The sequence below is a fragment of the Geotrypetes seraphini genome, chromosome 7, assembly GCF_902459505.1.
Source record: "Geotrypetes seraphini chromosome 7, aGeoSer1.1, whole genome shotgun sequence".
In the NCBI taxonomy this organism is placed as follows: domain Eukaryota; kingdom Metazoa; phylum Chordata; class Amphibia; order Gymnophiona; family Dermophiidae; genus Geotrypetes; species Geotrypetes seraphini.
In genome coordinates, this window is record NC_047090.1 from 99,120,640 (window position 1) to 99,138,646 (window position 18,007).

The 18,007-nt window shown below is 39.3% G+C and overlaps 1 protein-coding gene across 2 annotated transcripts in view; it reads left to right on the forward strand.

The window, feature by feature from the left end:
• ZFYVE26 (zinc finger FYVE-type containing 26) overlaps positions 1-18,007 on the forward strand; it is a 244,083-nt gene that overhangs the window by 149,027 nt on the left and 77,049 nt on the right. For both annotated transcript variants that reach the window (XM_033951453.1, XM_033951454.1), the window contains exons 26-28: positions 4,451-4,546; positions 12,609-12,775; positions 15,885-16,021. In XM_033951453.1, the coding sequence (XP_033807344.1) occupies positions 4,451-4,546; positions 12,609-12,775; positions 15,885-16,021 (400 nt within the window). The remainder of the gene's footprint in view (positions 1-4,450; positions 4,547-12,608; positions 12,776-15,884; positions 16,022-18,007) is intronic.

Genomic DNA, 18,007 nt, shown 5'->3' on the forward strand with positions numbered 1-18,007 from the left:
AGGATAGAAGCAGATAAACAATACCTGCTGTCTAAAAGTAGGGAGATTGGATTCTTTATAGGGAGAACTGCTCCAATAGTTGGTAATGGAACCCACGTAAGATGGTGCCGTAATGGACCTGGTGTATTTCTGATGTTACAGTTAGTGTTCACCTGGCATCTAGTGATCACTGGATAACATGGTTTAATATTAAGATACACATAAAGAGGGTTATTCAAAAGTGAAGGTTTTAGACATCAAAAAAACTAACAAGATGAGGCAATATCTCAGAGTTGTTAACTGGATAGAAACATCAGAGGAAGTAGAAAAATAGTTGGCAAGGAGCAATTTTAAGGGCAGCAAAACTTTTTTTAGGAAACTAAATAAAAGTAAGAGGAAAAGGAGGCTGCTTTTGTTCTCAAAAGTAGTAGCTGAAAAGATAATGTAAAAGAGGTTAGCTTTAATAACCTGAAAGAGGAAGACAGGCAGCAATATCTGGAGAATCTAAGACAAGCTGATAAAATAGTCAGGACTTCAAAAGAAATGGAAGTGTGGAAGATTATGAACAATTTTCAGAAGACCTTGTTCATAAGCAGCTAGTTCAACAGAAGCGATGAAGCCAGAAGGGATACATCTAATGATACTGAAAGAGCTTAGAGAAGTTCTGGTGGCTCTGCTGTTTAAAATTTCAAATTACTATTTAGAGTTAGGAGTGGTCCTGGAAGACTGGAGAAAGGTGGACGTGGTTCCCCTCCACAAAAATGGAAGTAATGAGGAAGTTGAGAACTACAGGCCAGTTAGCCTGATCTCTAAGGGAAATGCTGCTAAAACGGAATATAGTGAGTTTTCTGGAATCCAGTGGTTTCAAGATCCAAGGCAGGAAAGGTTTACTAGAGGCAGGTCTTGAATTGGCAGAAAGCCTGTGAATTAACTAAAGTCCATAAGAAAGAAACTGCCCTCTCTTTACAAAACACATTGCTGGATTAACTCTGTGGGACTCGCTTCGTTTTTAGCAAGATATGAAGCATTTATGTTTATCAAGAAAATGATATGCTTGCGGGCCCATGAAGGAAAAGTAAGAGGGATCAAAATTTAGGGCTCCTTTTATCAAGCCACTGTAGAGCGTTTTAGCGTGGGACAGCAAGATAAATGTTCCGACGCGCATTCAATTCCTATGAGTGTTGGAGCATTTTCCTCTCCAACCTGCACTAAAACGCTCTACCATAGCTTGATAAAAGGGGTCTTGAATCAGCTAAAATTTTATAAAACAATTTGTTTAATCTAGAATCTCATTGCTTTATAAAGTGTATATTATTGCTGGCCCTAGGAATATTACACAGGTCAACATATCATTTTCATCAGTTAATGTGTGAGTTTTGTAGCATTTTTCAAGCTGATTTCAAATCTGTGTTTAGTTTTTCACTAGCATGTCATATTTTTATATCTGTGTGTGTGTGTGTATGTATGTATGTATGTACCAGCATAACTCTGAAATACATGGACAGATTTCATCCAAACTTGGTATACATATGACTTACTATCTGGGGAAAAAATATTGTGGGGGTGGGAAGGATGTGACATAAAATTTTCAAAAACGACAGATATTAGTGCCTAGCCCATAGTTTTTGGGCTCGCTGAGATGAATACTGACACTCCTGATGCCGTTTAAGACCAAGTTCAGCCCCATAGAGAAGGACATGTGGGGGATGGGGCATGTGGGACATGTGGAGGATGACATGTAAAAATAAAAATAATCAAAAACGAAAGATATTAGTGTATAATCCATAGTTTTCAAGCTCCCTGAGATTTATACTGACATTCCAAATGACGTTTAAGCAAGTTCAGCCCCAAACAGAGGGCCATTCTTGCTTCTAAAAATGAAGATGTCCACAAAATAAACAATCAAATACTTCCCGTTTTACCAGGCGTAATCTCTGAATACAAGTGTATCGATACCGAAAGATTGGGATAAATAAGTATCCAGACAACGCCAGGTAATCAGCTAGTTATATATAATGATAAACATTAATTGGGCGATAGGATAAACATAAAAGAAGGGTTAATGACAGTTGTCTTTGGGTTTTTTTATGCTACAGACAGTGATTAATATCAGTCTTTATCATGCCAAGACATTGTACTAATCATCCAGATAGTTTCTGTTATGTCTGTGGTTCATTCACGACAAAAGCATAACATTGCCCAATTACCGTAGATCTGAAGAAGGTATACAAATTATACTTTGGCTGTTGACTAGGTGACCAGGATAAGTCTTGGGCTCCACATATCATCTGTATCAGTTGTTCCATCGGACTTCATGAGTGGCTCAATCGATGAAAGGCAGCGATGTCATTTGCAGTCCAAATGATATGGAGGGAACTGCAAGACCATATTGAGATTGCTACTTTTGCTTTGTGACACAAGTAAATTCTCAGCTAAAACTAAGCACAAAATTATATATCCTCCAGAATTATCTGATCTTAATTATGTGACTGATGAAGATTCAGAACCAGAGACCTTTACACAAGCTGAGCCCAATGATCTTATTCGTGATCTAAATCTTTCAAAAGAAAAAAGCTTCAAGGCTTAAGCTTTTTTGCAAAGGCTTCAAGGCTTTCTTGCAAAAGATGCTAATATAACTCATTACAGAAAAAGAATCATAACTTAACAACATTCTTCACGCTAAATGGCTCATTGTGCTTTTGTCACATAATGGGCTTTTCAACAGTTTGTCACAAGTGCATTGTCCAGATGATGGCATCTCTTCATTGGCTTGAAGGCAGTGTTACGGTACATCAGAAATTCCAAACCAAGTATACCACTTGCCCATTCTGCTCATCTAAAGGAGTCTTATGAGAATATGAAGAATTTACTAGAAGCAATCAGTTATAAAACACACCAGTGGAACATCTGTGGTGATCTGAAGGTCATTGGCATGCTAATGGGAATGCAAGGAGGATTCAATAATGTTTCCTGTGCTTGTGGGATACCAGATCTACAGCTGAACATTATGTCAAGCGTGTCTGGCAGCTGAAGGATACCTATAACCCAGGGACAAGCAGTGTGAAATTTTTGCCATTGGTGTATCCTCATAAAATATTTCTTCCACCTCTTCATATCAAGCTGGGGTTGATGAAGAACCTCATGAAAGCCATGGGTAAAGCAAACTCACCAGGTTTTCATTATCTTGTTAAGACATTTCCAAAAATCAGCATTGCAAAATTGAAGGGAGGGATAGTTATAGGACCACAGATCAAGTCCGTTATGCAGGATGAAGATTTTAAGCAATCACTCTCAGCTGCTGAGTTTGAAGCTTGGGAGGCATTCAAGTGGTTAGTGGAAAACTTTCTGGGCAACCATAAGTCTCCTTCATACAAGGAAGGAGTTCAGAATCTCCTCAACTCATATCAGAAACTTGGCTATCACATGTCATTAAAAATACACTTTTTGCACTCCACCTTGACTTTTTTCTGGAAAATTTTGGTATAGTGAGTGACAAGCAAGGAGAATGTTTTCACCAGGATGTTCAGTTAATGGAGCGTCGCTACCAAGGTTTCTGGAATGAGAGTATGATGGCCAACTATTGCTGGATGTTGTGCCATGACAATCCAGACACAACTCACAAAAAGAAATCATACTCTAAGCATTTTTAAAGAAATATTGGTTGCTAAGTGACAGTCCAGTATAATTATGCTATGCTGTGTGCTTATTTGACTTTGGACCATAGATACTGCAACATTTCTTTAAATTGATGCTGCAGATTTTAAAACCCTATATGTTAAAACACTATAAGCTAACATTAGTCATAACTTAAAAGTTTACGTGACTGAAAAAAACTAATAACAGATCTGAAATCAGCGTGAAAAATTAATGTAGAAAAATGTGCTGTGTTGTCAGAAGATTTAGAAAATTTTTTTGATGCCTTGTGTGTTATTATTCATGTATTGTTTTAGTATTTACTTTATTTAATTGCGTTAGAGCTTCCTTCTGCACAGTTAGAAAAGCAGATTAAGCCTATAGGTTTGAAAACAACATAAAGGTAATGCTACATTTTCATTTAAGGAAGAAATGTTGAGAACCTTTTATTCACTTCACACAATTTTCAGATTTTTATTTTTTTGTTCCCTTTGGATTAGGGGTTCTCAACCCAGTCCTTGGGATACACCAAGCCAGTCAGGTTTTCAGGATATCCACAATGAATATGTATGAGAGAGTTGCATGCAGTGGAGCAAAACCTAACTCGCTTACTGTGTCCCAAGGACTGGATTGACAACCCTTGATTTATAAGTAACTGTTATCTGCCAAGACATAGTAGTAACTTTGCACGTGGAATGCTCTCCCTATATATGTCTCAGTAATGATCCTGGACCTTATTACACATGCTAATCTACTAACCACTGTGTACTACTTTCTCTGTTGTTGTGTGTCAGCAGATAAATGCATGACTTTTTTATCTGCTATTTCCTTTACCCAGATTCTGTGACCCGCCTCCCAGAAAGCCTCAGTCAGGCATCAGAGCCAGATACCTTGTCAGTAGAATCAACCGAACAGTCTACCCTCTCTTTTCCTGGTAAGACTGACCTGACAAAGAAAGGATAACTCTCAAAAGCCAGTTATAGATATATTTAGTGAATCCAATAAAAAAGTATCGCCTGCATCTTGTTTGACCCCCTTCTCCTGATAAGGAGAGAGATGACTCTAAGGAAACTGTTGTCCTTTGGTAATGACAAATGCTAGCATGTCTATATTGCCTTTAGACTACAGTAGTATTAAAGTTAATTTTACTTGGAAACTCATATAAGTCATTGTACTGCTGTTTGGGATCAACCATGGTAGCATCTTATGACATCATTTTTTAAGAGTTTATTATAGCTGTTTGCTTTTCTTGTTATGAAAAAAATGGGAGGAAATGAATGGCAAAAATGAAGAGTACTAATTATATGGATGTCAGTATGATATGGGCTGTCAACAGACTGCTGATGCTTGGGGCTTCAGGTAGTCAGGGCTTCCTTATCATCCCTCCAGACAAGTCCAAACACTTGGGTTTGTGCTGCCCTGACAGCAGGTAGAACTACTGAGTTGTGATGTCATCATATAAAAATTCTGTGCAGTATTTCTCTTCTCACTCTCCAGCAGTAAATGAGCTTCACATGGAACCTCTGGTAATAATGGTAGGACTTTATTTCCGCTCATTCAGTCAGCCAGTCTGCCCTCTATTCAGCTAGCCAGTCAACTCGGTCATCTGAAGTAGTTGAGTTGGTATACCAGCCTCACAGTCAGTCAGCCCACCCTCCAGTCAGCCAACTGACACAGTTGGATCAACCCAGTTAATCACCAAATTTTTCAACTGAGAGCATCGAAGTTAAGTTCTGAACACTTAAGAATTACTTAAAAGGGAATTATCTTTCCTTTTACAGGCCATTGTAGTTGAACAAAAAAAATGGTGGGAGAGGGATTCTGTTCCATCATAGATATAAGGCTCCCTGAACAAATACCTGGCAAACAAAGGTTCAGGATGCTTTCCTTGAGTACCCTACTTCCCATAATTCAGGAATGAGATTGGCTATGTTCTCTAGAGGTGAAAGATGTATATACCCACATCCCAGTCATAGGAAGTATCCGAGATACTGTACAGGGAAACACCACTACCAGGATTGCATTCTGCCTTTTGTTCTCATGTCAGCTGTTAGGGTTTTCGTAAAATGTTTCGCCATAGTTGCCATTTAGAACATTTCACATTATATGGCCTTCAAAGTTTACAGAGGTCGATTGGTATCTTTTAATTAATAGTTGTCATATCAAATGCTCAAGATAAGTTAATAATCCCCTTATACTACTATAGTTAATTTCATAGTGAAGTCAAGGTGGAATGAAGATATATAGAAATCCAAAGATAAATAGATAAGAAGAGATAATAAGGATTTATAAAATATCTCAGTAGGATCAATGACGATTTCAGCCAGTTTGGGTTATGCTACTCGATTGGCAATCTGAAGATTCTTCAGGAGAAGAAATCATGTTTGAGGATTTGACAACTATTAATTAAAAGATACCAATTGACCTCTGTAAGCTTTGAAGGCTATATAATGTGAAATGTTCTAAACGGTATTTAATCTCTAGGAATAGCTGTGATATTATCATTCGTTTGACTAGCCATAGTTACAGCATTACTTCAAAAATTTGGGAGTACATGTGTTTCCCTACATAGATAATTGACTGGTGAAGAGCACATGAAAAGAAGAGCTGCAAGAGTCCTTACTCAGAACTATTCAGATGCTGGAGCTACTAGGGTTCATCATCAATTACCCCAGTCCCATCTCAAACCAGTCTAATAATTGGAGTTCTTAGGAGCCCTGCTAGACATGGCTCAGATCAGAGCTTTTCTGCTAGTTCACAGAGATTTCTGTAGCACTACAAATCTGGCAGAGCCAGCTGGTTTCAGTTTGTTAAATGTTGAGATTGCTAGGTCACATGGCCTCAACCTGTTACATCCATGGCATACCTCAAGTTAAGGATGGCCCAGTAGTCTCTGGTCAATGGGAACCTAACATATGTCATCACTGCCACTTCCTCTCTCAAGGAGTCTGTCTTGGTGGCTCATTTGTAGCAACTTGGCCACACACAGAGACCCCACTCCACAAGACATTGAAACAGATACATCTAGGAACAATGTTCTTCTCATGAAGCCAGCACTAGATGAACCTCCTAGAATTATGGGCCATACAGAACATTCTAAAGGCTTTCAGAGATTGGGTTCTACATCAGATTGTCCTCATTCAAAAAGACAAGTTGCAATGTGGTATGTCAAAACACCACTATCAGGACTGCATTCTGCCTCTTGTTCTCATGTTAGCTTTTAGGGTTTCTATAAAATGTTTAGCCATAGTTGCTATTTAGAACATTTCACATTATATAGTGTGGGTTTATATATCCTGTGCCAAGAAGCAGTCAGAATGCAGTGATGGGCCTCTTCCAAAGGGATGGTTCTCAGAGCCACTTATCTAATGGGAAAGAAAACTGGAAGACAAGCTCAGTAGGGTCATATGAGTTGGCTCTGAATATGGATATAGGCCACAAAATATTTTAAGAATAAGCACCCCCTTGGTTAACCTCTTTGCCATTCACCTAAACCACAGACTGGAATTGCACAGCAGATAATCCTCAGGCACCCCCATGCCCTCCTCTTTGCCCCTCTCCCCTGCTCCTTCCAAGCAGCAATCGTGCCCTCCCTTTCCACCCTGTACCTTTTTAAATTTTCACCAGCATGAGCAACTTCTTTGGTCCACAACCTGGAAGTGATTTCATAGGAAGCCAGGCTGGCATGAGCAGCAGGCTTAGAGTAGCAGTGGTGAAGATTTTAAAGAGGTATGGGGGGCGGGGAAGAGAGGGCATGAGCGTGGAATGAAGGCTTGGAGAGGTACCGGCACCCCCAGCAATACGGGGCCTGTGGTGATCTCCCCCTTACTACGTCACTGGGTATTCATATCATTGAAGGTACAATTAGTTACTTTCTCTTGTTCACCAGCAGAAAAAGTGATGTGTTAATGCCCCTGTACAAGTCATTGGTGAGGTCCCACTTTGGAATATTGTGTTAAGTTCTGGGGGCCTTGTCTTGCTAACAATGTAAGAAGACTTGAAGCGGTCCGGAGGAAGACAACAAAAATTATATCTGAATTGCACCAGGAGTCATATGAGAAGAAACACGATAGCAGATAAAGTCCGAATGGCCCATCCAGTCTGCACTTCTGCAACATCCACTATCTCCTCCTCTCCCTAAGAAATCCCACGTGCCTGTCCATGCTTTCTTGAATACAGGCGCAGATACCACCTCTACTGGGAGACTATTCCATACATCTACCGCCCTTTCTGTAAAAAATGTATTTCCTTAAATTATTCCTGAGCCTAAAACCTCTCTACTTCATTGTATGCCCTCTCATTCCAGAGCTTCCTTTCAAATGAAAGAGACTCGCATCATTCACATTTAATACACGTAGGTATTTAAACATCTCTCAAGAAAAATATAGTAGTAACAACAAAATCAAAATAATTAGCAAAAAATGTTACTCACCAGCAGTGGGCTAGACCACCAAGATCCACATTAATTGAAAAAGGGTGGAGAAAAAGCTTCAAAGTAAATAATATCATGCAGCAATCAATACTGATTTCAAGCTGGCGTTGTTCTTGTCATCGGCATAAAAAACTCACACCCACAAAATGTACAGATCTAATGAGGAAAATTACCCACTGCTGTGTTACCTATAAACTTGAATATTAGTATCAGGAAAAAATATATAACTTAGCTCTAACACCCGAAGGCTACTGCTGCAGCTGTATTAAAGACACCGGCATCATTCACTCTTCATCAGCGTGCAGTCCTTTACTCGCAACACCAAGCTACCAGGGATTCATAACATATTCCTTCTGTAAACCGTGCACAGTGGCACAGGAAGACTCAAACGCATGAAATAGCAAGCTCTGGAATCACATCTGGTTCAATCCAGATGGCCATGTCATATTTAGAAAAAAAAAAAGGCCATCGTTTGCATTGATGAAGTTGACGTCTAATATTGCCTCTCCTTTGGGGATAGAGAATATGTTCTAGTACAGTACATCTGAACTCTGAAAATTGATGTTTTTCTTTAACAGAGTGCCTTGTCAATAAATCCACTTTTTTTATTTGAGATAATGGAGCGGTGTTCAAATAATTTTGTTTTGAAGCACCTCAAAGTCTGCCCAATGTAGATAAGGCCACATGGACAAATCATCCCATACTCCACCCTGTTATTTTCACAAGTCATAAAGGCACGAAGAGATATAGGGGTTCTCCCTGGTAAACGTATTACTGTACCCTCTTGCATGTTGTCACAGGCTGCGCATTTACCACACCTGAATTCATCTAGAGTATTCACAGAGCAAGAACTGATACTGTTGAATAAAGGGTTGTGCTTTATTCCTTTTCAAAAATATGATCTGTTCCAAATTAGAACTGATCTTGAAAAATTTTTCAGGTTCTTGCAGTTAAATGTTTTTCTCTCTTTTTTTTTTTAATTCTTTATTCATTTTTAAACTTTCATCAAGTGTACAGAATTCATAATAAACACTATTAATTAGACCACTTGAACATCTTATCATTATATCTTATAAATATAAATGTAACCCTCCCCCCACCCTCCTTCTAATCACATTATTCATTATAAGATCATAAACCCTCCCATTAAACCCTTCCCCTCTTTCAACACTAAATGGTGTATAATTAAGTGTTTTTCTCTGAAAATGAGCCAAAAAGTAACCGCTCGGTTGTGCGTGAGAAAAGCGCACAGATTCTGCCAGGTCAAATTGACCCGCTGTTATCGGGGTTTCATCTGCTTGTTTATAAAGAACTTGTTCAACTAGAAAAACAACAAGGGGGATTTAAACGCAATATCACCCCCGCTGAAGAAGTGTCTTTAAAACACTATGTGAAGATAAAAATAGAGTGGATAAAGGGGGCGGTATTGTTATTTTGGATAAACAGAAGTATTTCCATGAAGCCTATGCCCAACTGCATGATGCCTCTGTTTATGTCCAGCTTCCTCAAGATCCTTCTGATGATATTATGGCTAGGCTTCTGCATATAGTCAATGAAGGCAAAAAATCAGGTTTTCTGACTTCTTCCGATTATACATTTTTAACAGTGCAAACTTACCAAATACCTATATTATACTTCCTTCCAAAAATCCATAAAGATTTCTTCAATCCTTTGGGACGACCTATAGTTTCGGCTACTGGTTCGCCCCTTGAAAGGGTTTGCAAGTATACCGATAAATTCTTGGCGCCTTTAATACCTCTTATTCCTTCATATATACAAGACATGACTCAGTTTTTGAAGGATTTATATTATTTTGACCACGATGAAGAAGTGATTTTTTTAGTCACCTTAGATGTGAAATTATTATTATTTTTTTTTAATAATCTTTATTCATTTTTAGAACTTACAACAAGTGCATCAAAAATACAACACTTGATATTCTGCAATATGCAAGATGAGGCCATGGCAGTGATTAGAAAATTCTAAATGAGAGAGCTTGCCTGCACCTTGTTCCCACCCAATTTTTGGTGCAGTTAATAACTTTGGCTATGTCTAAAAATTATTTTCTTTTCAATGGGAAATTTTTTGAGCAGAAATCGGGGGTAGCGATGGGTGCCTCGTTTGCACCTTCTGTTGCTAACATCTTTATGGCTTTTTTTTTGAAGAGTGCTAGATGTATAGTTCTAAATACTTTTGTTAGATTTATTTGTGGAAGAGATTTATAGATGATATTTTCTTCCTTTGGAAATCTACTCAAGTGGAGCTTATGGATTTTTTGACATTTTTGAATAGTTGTCATCCCTCGATTCAATTTGAGATTAATTTTCATGCTAGAGAAATGGTGTTTTTGGATGTTAAGATTATTCGTCATGGGGATTTTTTTTTTTTTGAGACTATAGTTTATTTAAAACCTTCAGATTGTAACATGTTACAATATACAAGTATGCATCCTAGTATCATGAAGAACAATTTATCGACATCCCAATTTTTTCAGTATAGGCGTATTTGTTCTTCGACTGAAGAATTTCTGCATCAAGCAGAATCTCTCAAAAAACATTAGCAAGAAAGGGGATATCTCAATCATATGATACAGAAATCTTTTCAAAGAGCGAAATATAGCTCCCGGGATCAATTATTGGTCTATCGTGATAAAAATATCCAGGATGGGTCATTACCCTGTATATTGTGGTTAGGCTGGTTTCATCTCTCCTCCTTTCCCAAAGTAGTTTTATTCTTCCATCTGAATCAGACTGTTTACTTGTTTTTCAGGATCTTAAAAATGTAGTAGTGCAATTGTCTTGCACAAATTGGATATAGGGCATATGTTGAAATCACTTAAGGTCTTTTATTCTTTTTGTTGGAACCTGTAAAGAAGCAGCAGCAAAAATGACAATCACTTGATTGGTTAAGGAGACTATTGCTTCTGCATATGATCTCCATGGTGATCTGGCTCCAGAAGTTTTGAAAAGTCATTCTACAAGGGGTCAATCTGTTTCTTTGATGGATTACTCCTTAGTTCCTCCTCACAAAATTTGGAAAGCAGCACCTTAGAAATCTGTTCATGCTTTTGTACTACAGATTGGATTTAAGTTCTGTGTTGTGACTCTAGAGGCTAAATGTTAGCTGCAGAGATTTGTGTCCCACCTTGAGTAACTACTCTTTTAATACAATTCAAGCATCTGAATTGATCTGGTGGAATGTTTAGGAAAAAGAGATTAATTCTTACTTACTAATTTTCTTTCCTTGAGTCCTCCAGACCAGTCCAGAACCCACTATGATTCTTAGAATCATTGTATTTTCTACCTCCTAAAGTGTAAAGGTTTTGATTTTGGCTAGTTCAATATTCCAGGACCTTTAGTCTGGAATAATTAGCTTCATCCTTCCTTAGTGGTTGTTTGTTTAGTGGTTCATTAGTTTCTATGGAAGTTTCTATGGAAGTTTTTCCTTTTGTTAGTTTGTTCATTTATCCCCCGCCCTTATCGAGGGCGAGTTACACATTTACATATAAAATATAATATTACATTTAACATTCAAGTCACATGCACAACTAACATCACTATAGAACAAAATTCACGCTAACGTACAAAATATAAAATTACATGTAACATACAAGTCGCCTCAACAACAAACATTTATTATAACCAATAAAAACTGACCAGACCATGGAATACATCAGTGACTAGCTCCCTGCACCCAACAGTCTTTACTCCTCCTCCCTAGACCAATCTCGGACCCTATATTTCATTTGTCTTGGCCCAGAGGGTTCTTAAATGATAACATTACAGCTCAGTAATTCTCAGTTTCCCCTGCTGGCAGGACAGCACAAACCCAAGCATCTAATACAAGGGGTTCTTAACCCAGTCCTCAGGACAGACCTGGCATCAGGCTTTCAAGATACCCACAATAAGTATGGATATGAGAGAATGCAAATTTCTTATGCATACTCATTGAGGATATCTTGAAAATGAGACTGGCTTGATGTGTCCCAAGAACCCCAGTTCTAGGAAGTAAGAACTAATTTACCCTTTATTCTCTGTGTTTAGCAAAATGAATATACAAATTAGTTCTTTAAGAAATTGACTAAAATAAATTATTTATCTAAAGGTAGACAGAAAAGATTGAATGTTAATTTTTGTTTGTTTCGAATGTTGATAATTTCCATGTATTTGATTATTATCCCTTCATCTTTATTTTTTTTTGTTCTTGTTTTTCTCCTTTGGACACTCTTCTGTCAGCTTTTTCTTTTCTTAATTTTTCTGTCAAGTTTTACTAGTTTCTATGAATGGTGAAAAAAGTGATTGAGAAGGCTAAAAGGGTTTACTGTAAATTAGTTTGTAAGAAATGATCCAGAAACTGATTTTTTTTTCTGATTAAGTGAACCTGTTGGAAATTTGTGTGACAATTTGTAAATTCTGTTTTGTTGATCCTTGTGTATAGAGTGCTGATATAGTCCAGACCTTGCCTTATGCTTGGTTTTTCATTTCAGTTTTTCAAGTACCAGGCTATTGTGATCTTTGAGACCAAATCCTTGTATTAGAACTATAAATCCAGTTTTTCCTTGTAGGCACTGTAAAATTTCAAACACCCCCAACACCAAGAGAAAGAGAACTAAGGCAGAATAAATCTATACCTGAGTTTGTGCCACCCGAGAAACCACCAGCTAAAACGCAGTGGATCCCAGATGAAATGGAAGTTGCCTGTATGGTCTGTAAAAGTGGCCAATTTACCATGGTGAGCAGCAAACATCAAATGCATGCCGCTTGGTATTTTGTTAATAATCTTCCTTAGAACAGCATTGGTACCCAGATCACTCAAAACAGAAGCTTGAATCTCAGCAGGATGCTTTCTGCTCCATCACAGTACAAAGAATCCTTTCTTTGTGGTACTAGTATTGCAAATATCTCAATTTTATATATTTATAGGATAAAATATTATATTCTGTATCCCTTTTCATTGTTTTGAACACACTGTTTATACTATATTCATTCATTCTTTGTGTCCGTGGGATGCCTGCATCAGATTCTTATGCGAATGCAGAGTGGTAGGTAATGGATTTTCAAGAACTAGTATCCCCACAACAACTGAAGAATAGCTAGGTTATAAAAAAGGAGTTTTGTGAATTTTTGTCTTAAATGATAATTAAATTGTTTATAATAGCAGTACTGGTAGAGATGGGTTTTCAATTTGACCAGATTTTTGAGATCTACTGTTAGAATTAGGTAAATTACATATTATGGGGGTAATTATATAATACAGCACTTGGTCGAAAAGTCCAAAAAGATGCTAATTTTACATAAGCAATCAGAACCATCCCCAACAGTATACAGATCCTGTTCTTGAAAAAAAAAAAAGTATAAGTGTGTACATGTGCATGCATATTTTATAATCTGTGTGTGCATCACAACCATGCCCAAACTGTGTCCCTGGTAGAGCCATTCTGTTCTCGTGGGAAGTGGTGCAGGACCAGGCAGGCAGCCTTGTGCGCCCCTCTGCTACTACAGAAGGGAAGAGGAGGGAGCTGCATCAGCCGACCAGGCAGGCAGCCTTGCGCACCACTCTGCCATTGCAGAGGCAGGTGGACTGCTTCCCACACACTCCCTGCGGGCCGGGCGCGAGCAGCAGACATTGGATCTGGAAACCGCAGGGAATCCCGGCATGGCAGTGCAGCCCTGAAGAGAGCAAGTGGCTATAGAAATAGCGACGGCGGTTGGTTCCGCCCTCCCATTTTCCTCCCTCCTATCCCCCATGGCAGCGCTGGACAGCATATCCAGGCCTTAGCTGCCTCCACCATCGCTCCTCAGACTCCCTTTGTGTTTGGGCGGACATGGAGGAATGGGCCTGTCAAGCTGCACCAGAGGAACTAAAGGTACTGTGGAAAGTTCGGGGAAGGGTACCGGGGGGGGGGTGCCTGTCTGACTGCTTGCCTCGGGGGAGGGGGTGCCTTGCCTGCCTGTCTGTCTCGGGGTGGGGATGAGGGGTACAGGAGGAAGGAAGTGACAATCCAGCATAAGAACCAGGGCAATCGGGGAAGGGAAAGAGACAGAGCAAAGAAACGCTGAAGAAGGAGGGAGCATAGGGACAGGGACAAAGAATAATGCTGGAAAGGGGAGGAATAAAGATATAGAGATGTGATACTTAATGGAAGTGGAGGAAATGTATAGTGAAGAAGAGAAGAAAGATTATGCACTTTGGGGGGCCCTACCTGCCTGCTTGCTTGCCTCAGGGTGGGGGGCCCTGCCTGCCACTAGGCCTGCCTGCCCTGTCCCTTCCTACCACTAGACCACCAGAAGGGGGACAGGGTTTAGAGCCTGGCAGGGAGAATTTGGTTCAGAATGGGTTTTTTCTTGTTTTCCTCCTCTAAATTTAGGGTGCGTCTTATGGTCAGGTGCGTCTTATAGAGCGAAAAATACGGTACTTAAAAGCCAGTCAGTAGATATATCGAGTATGTAACTTATGTACATTAGTTTCAGCTGTTAGATTGAAATGATCAGAATTGAATACTAAGGCCTAGATTCACTAAGGGCACGGATCAGATCTGATCTGTGAGGGATCCGATCCAATCCGTGTCCAGGGGGCTGATTCACAAATGATCATAATGACGCCCCCAAACGACCATCCAGATCGCTCTGTAGTGATCCCGACGCATGTGCAAGGGAACGTCGGGGCAGAGAGAGCAAGAGAGTCCGGTGCACAGAGAGAGCAGGAGAGTCTGGGGAACAGAGCTGCAAAGTCGGGGCAGAGAGCAGGAGATGCAGTTGGAAAGTAGTGAACGACTGGTCCCCAGCAGTCGCTTGTTTGTTGATCGGCAAGCCCAGTCGGTGTGCAGTTTTTTTGTTGTTTTTTTTAGTGAATCGCTGCCTACCTACATTTGAATGCTGTTCCCCCTCATTTGCATGTACGGATCAGAGGATGATCGGGCAGAGGTTAGTGAATCAGTTGGAGGGAAATCGAATCACAAAGGGGTCGCAAACTGATCGGTACACGATCGGATTGCTTAGTGAATCTAGCCCTAAGTGAGAGAGTTAATGACTGTTCTGTGGAGCAGACAGGTGAGGAGAAAGCTCAATTCTGTGGCCTAATTAAAGCTAAAGTTGAAAGAATGCAAACAAGCAGATGAAGTACAGAGTAAGCAGTGGGAACCACTGAAAAGTCCATGAGAGAGCTATTGATTTAAATCAATATTCTCATCTTACTGTAAATATAGGCTACAAACTGCAAATAACCCTTTCCATTAATTGATGTTCTGCCAACTGACACACCACTATACGCTTTTACCTAGTTTTAACTTTTTATTCTCACTAAGGTAACTCATTTCTTTCAATCCGGTGACAACATCCCTCAGTCTTTTCTCACTTGCACTTTCATTCTGATAGTTACTAATGTTAAAAATGTTAAGAAAGTTCTAACTATTGAGACAGAAAGTTGTGATGCTGACAATGTTATGAACATTGAAAAGAAAATGAAAAGCTAATGCTGGAGAAATACTCTCATATCATGAAAGCACAAAGCTAAAGTGTGTATATTGGTAATACTTTTTTAACTTCCTCTTCCAGTAAAAACTTGGAGCCCTAAAACTAGGATCACCTAGTTACTGCTGGTATTGTGAATAACATACCGTGAGAGCCTGCATCAGCAGTAAACGTGATAAGAATGCTGATAGCTCATCTCTTTTATCCTGAAAGAGGAATATTTTTATTTCCATTTTTATTCTGTGTACCATTTATTCCCCAAGAAGGGGCAATGTATATTGTTATATTCTTATACATTTTTAAATGACTATGCTTCATCATTGTAATTTTACATTGATGATAAAACATTTCTCCTTTGGATCTTTCTGAAGTTCAACAGGCGCCATCATTGCAGGCGATGTGGCAGGCTGGTGTGCAGCTCTTGCTCTACTAAGAGAATGGTGGTAGATGGTTGTAGGGGAAACCCAGCCCGTGTCTGTGACCAGTGCCACAGCTACTGTACCAACAAGTAAGTGACATTGTATTTAAGTGGCTTCAACTTTGCTTGTCTGTGGCAGGCACAGAGAGCTCCAGGTGGCTGAAAACCAGTCTGATTTCCATGTCAGCTAAAATTCATATTCAGACGTGGGATTTCTGAAATCAAATTCCCCAAATTGGGGGCAAACCGGAAAACAGACAAGAAAAACTGAATCAGGTAAGGGAATCGCTAAATACCTCTACACAAATGGGAAAAGTGGGCAGTGTCTGGAAAGCGGTATATACTAATGCTTAAAGTATGGGAAACAAAGTTCTGGATCTAGAGGCTGTAATAGAAGAGCCTGAGTTGGATTTAGTGACAATCGCATAACATAAGAACATAACATAAGAATTGCTGCTGCTGGGTCAGACCATTGATCCATCCTGCCCAGCAGTCCGCTCACGCGGCGGCCCTTTGGTCAAAGACCAGCGCCTAACTGAGACTAGCCCTATCAGCGTATGATCTTGTTCAGCAGGAACTTGTCTAACTTTGTCTTGAATCCCTGGAGGGTGTTTTCCCCTATTACGGATTCCAGAAGAGCGTTCCAGTTTTCCACCACTCTCTGGGTGAAGAAGAACTTCCTTACGTTTGTACGGAATCTATCCCCTTTCAACTTTAGAGAGTGCCCTCTCATTCTCCCTACCTTGGAGAGGGTGAACAACCTGTCCTTATCTACCAAGTCTATCCCCCTTCAGTACCTTGAATGTTTCGATCATATCCCCTCTCAATCTCCTCTCTTCAAGGGAGAAGAAGCCCAGTTTCTCTAATCTTTCGCTGTACAGCAGCTCCTCAAACCCCTTAACCATCTTAGTCGCTCTTCTCTGGGCCCTTTAGAGTAGTACTGTGAAGAACCATGACTAGGATATAGTTATACCGGGCTATAATCTGTTCAGGAAAGACAGAGTAAGAAGAAAAGGAGGGGGAGTGGCATATGTTAAAGATTATATTAAAGCCACACAATTGCAGGATCTGCAGGGTAAGAAAGTGGCACTGTGGGTCAATCTGGAAAAAGGGAATGGGAAATGTATTTATATTAGTGTGATATACAGGCCTCTTTCACAGACAGAAGTGGACAGAGATTTAATTGCAGTCATTCAAAATACAGCTATAAAAGGGGAAGTATTACTAATAGGTGATTTTTAGGTTGATTGGGATACATCTATTGCAAGGTCTTCTAGAAGTAGGGAATCTTGGATTCTTTACAAGGAGAACTGTTCCAGCATTTGGCAATGGAACCCACATGGGATGGTGCCATACTGGACTTAGTACTTATAAACGGGAATGTTACAGTGGGTGATCATTTGGCATCCAGTGATCATCGCGTGGTGTGGTTTAATATCAAGACAGGTGTAGAGAGGGCTCATTCAAAAGTTTTTTGTTTTTTTTTATAATTCTTTATTCATTTTAAAACTTTCATCAAGTGTACAAAAATTGCAACCAATAACATAGATTTAACCACTTGTACATCTTATCATTATAACTTATAGTTGTAAATATAACCCTCCCTCTCCCATCCTGAAATCCTTTTAGTAATTTTTATTTTTCATGTAATAGAAACCCTCCCCCCACCCCACCCTTATCTTACATATTAAATATAGAAATATTAGGAAAATGGCATCAATCATGACAAAAGGACGTTAATAGTTCCCAAATTTTAATGAAGTTTTTATAATTTCCATTTTGCACCGCTATTGATCTTTCCATTCTGTATATGTGGCAAACTGAATTCCACCAAAATTTAAAATTGAGCCTACTATGGTCTTTCCAGTTATTAGTAATATGTTGAATGGCTACTCCGGTCAAAATCAATAAAAGTTTGTTATTACACATTGATATCTGACTCTTTTTTCTCATAGACATACCAAAAAGTACAGTATCATAAGTTAATGCTACGTGATTTTCCAATAAACAATTTACTTGATCCCAGATTGAGTTCCAAAAGGCTAAGATATGGGGACAATAGAACAAAAGATGATC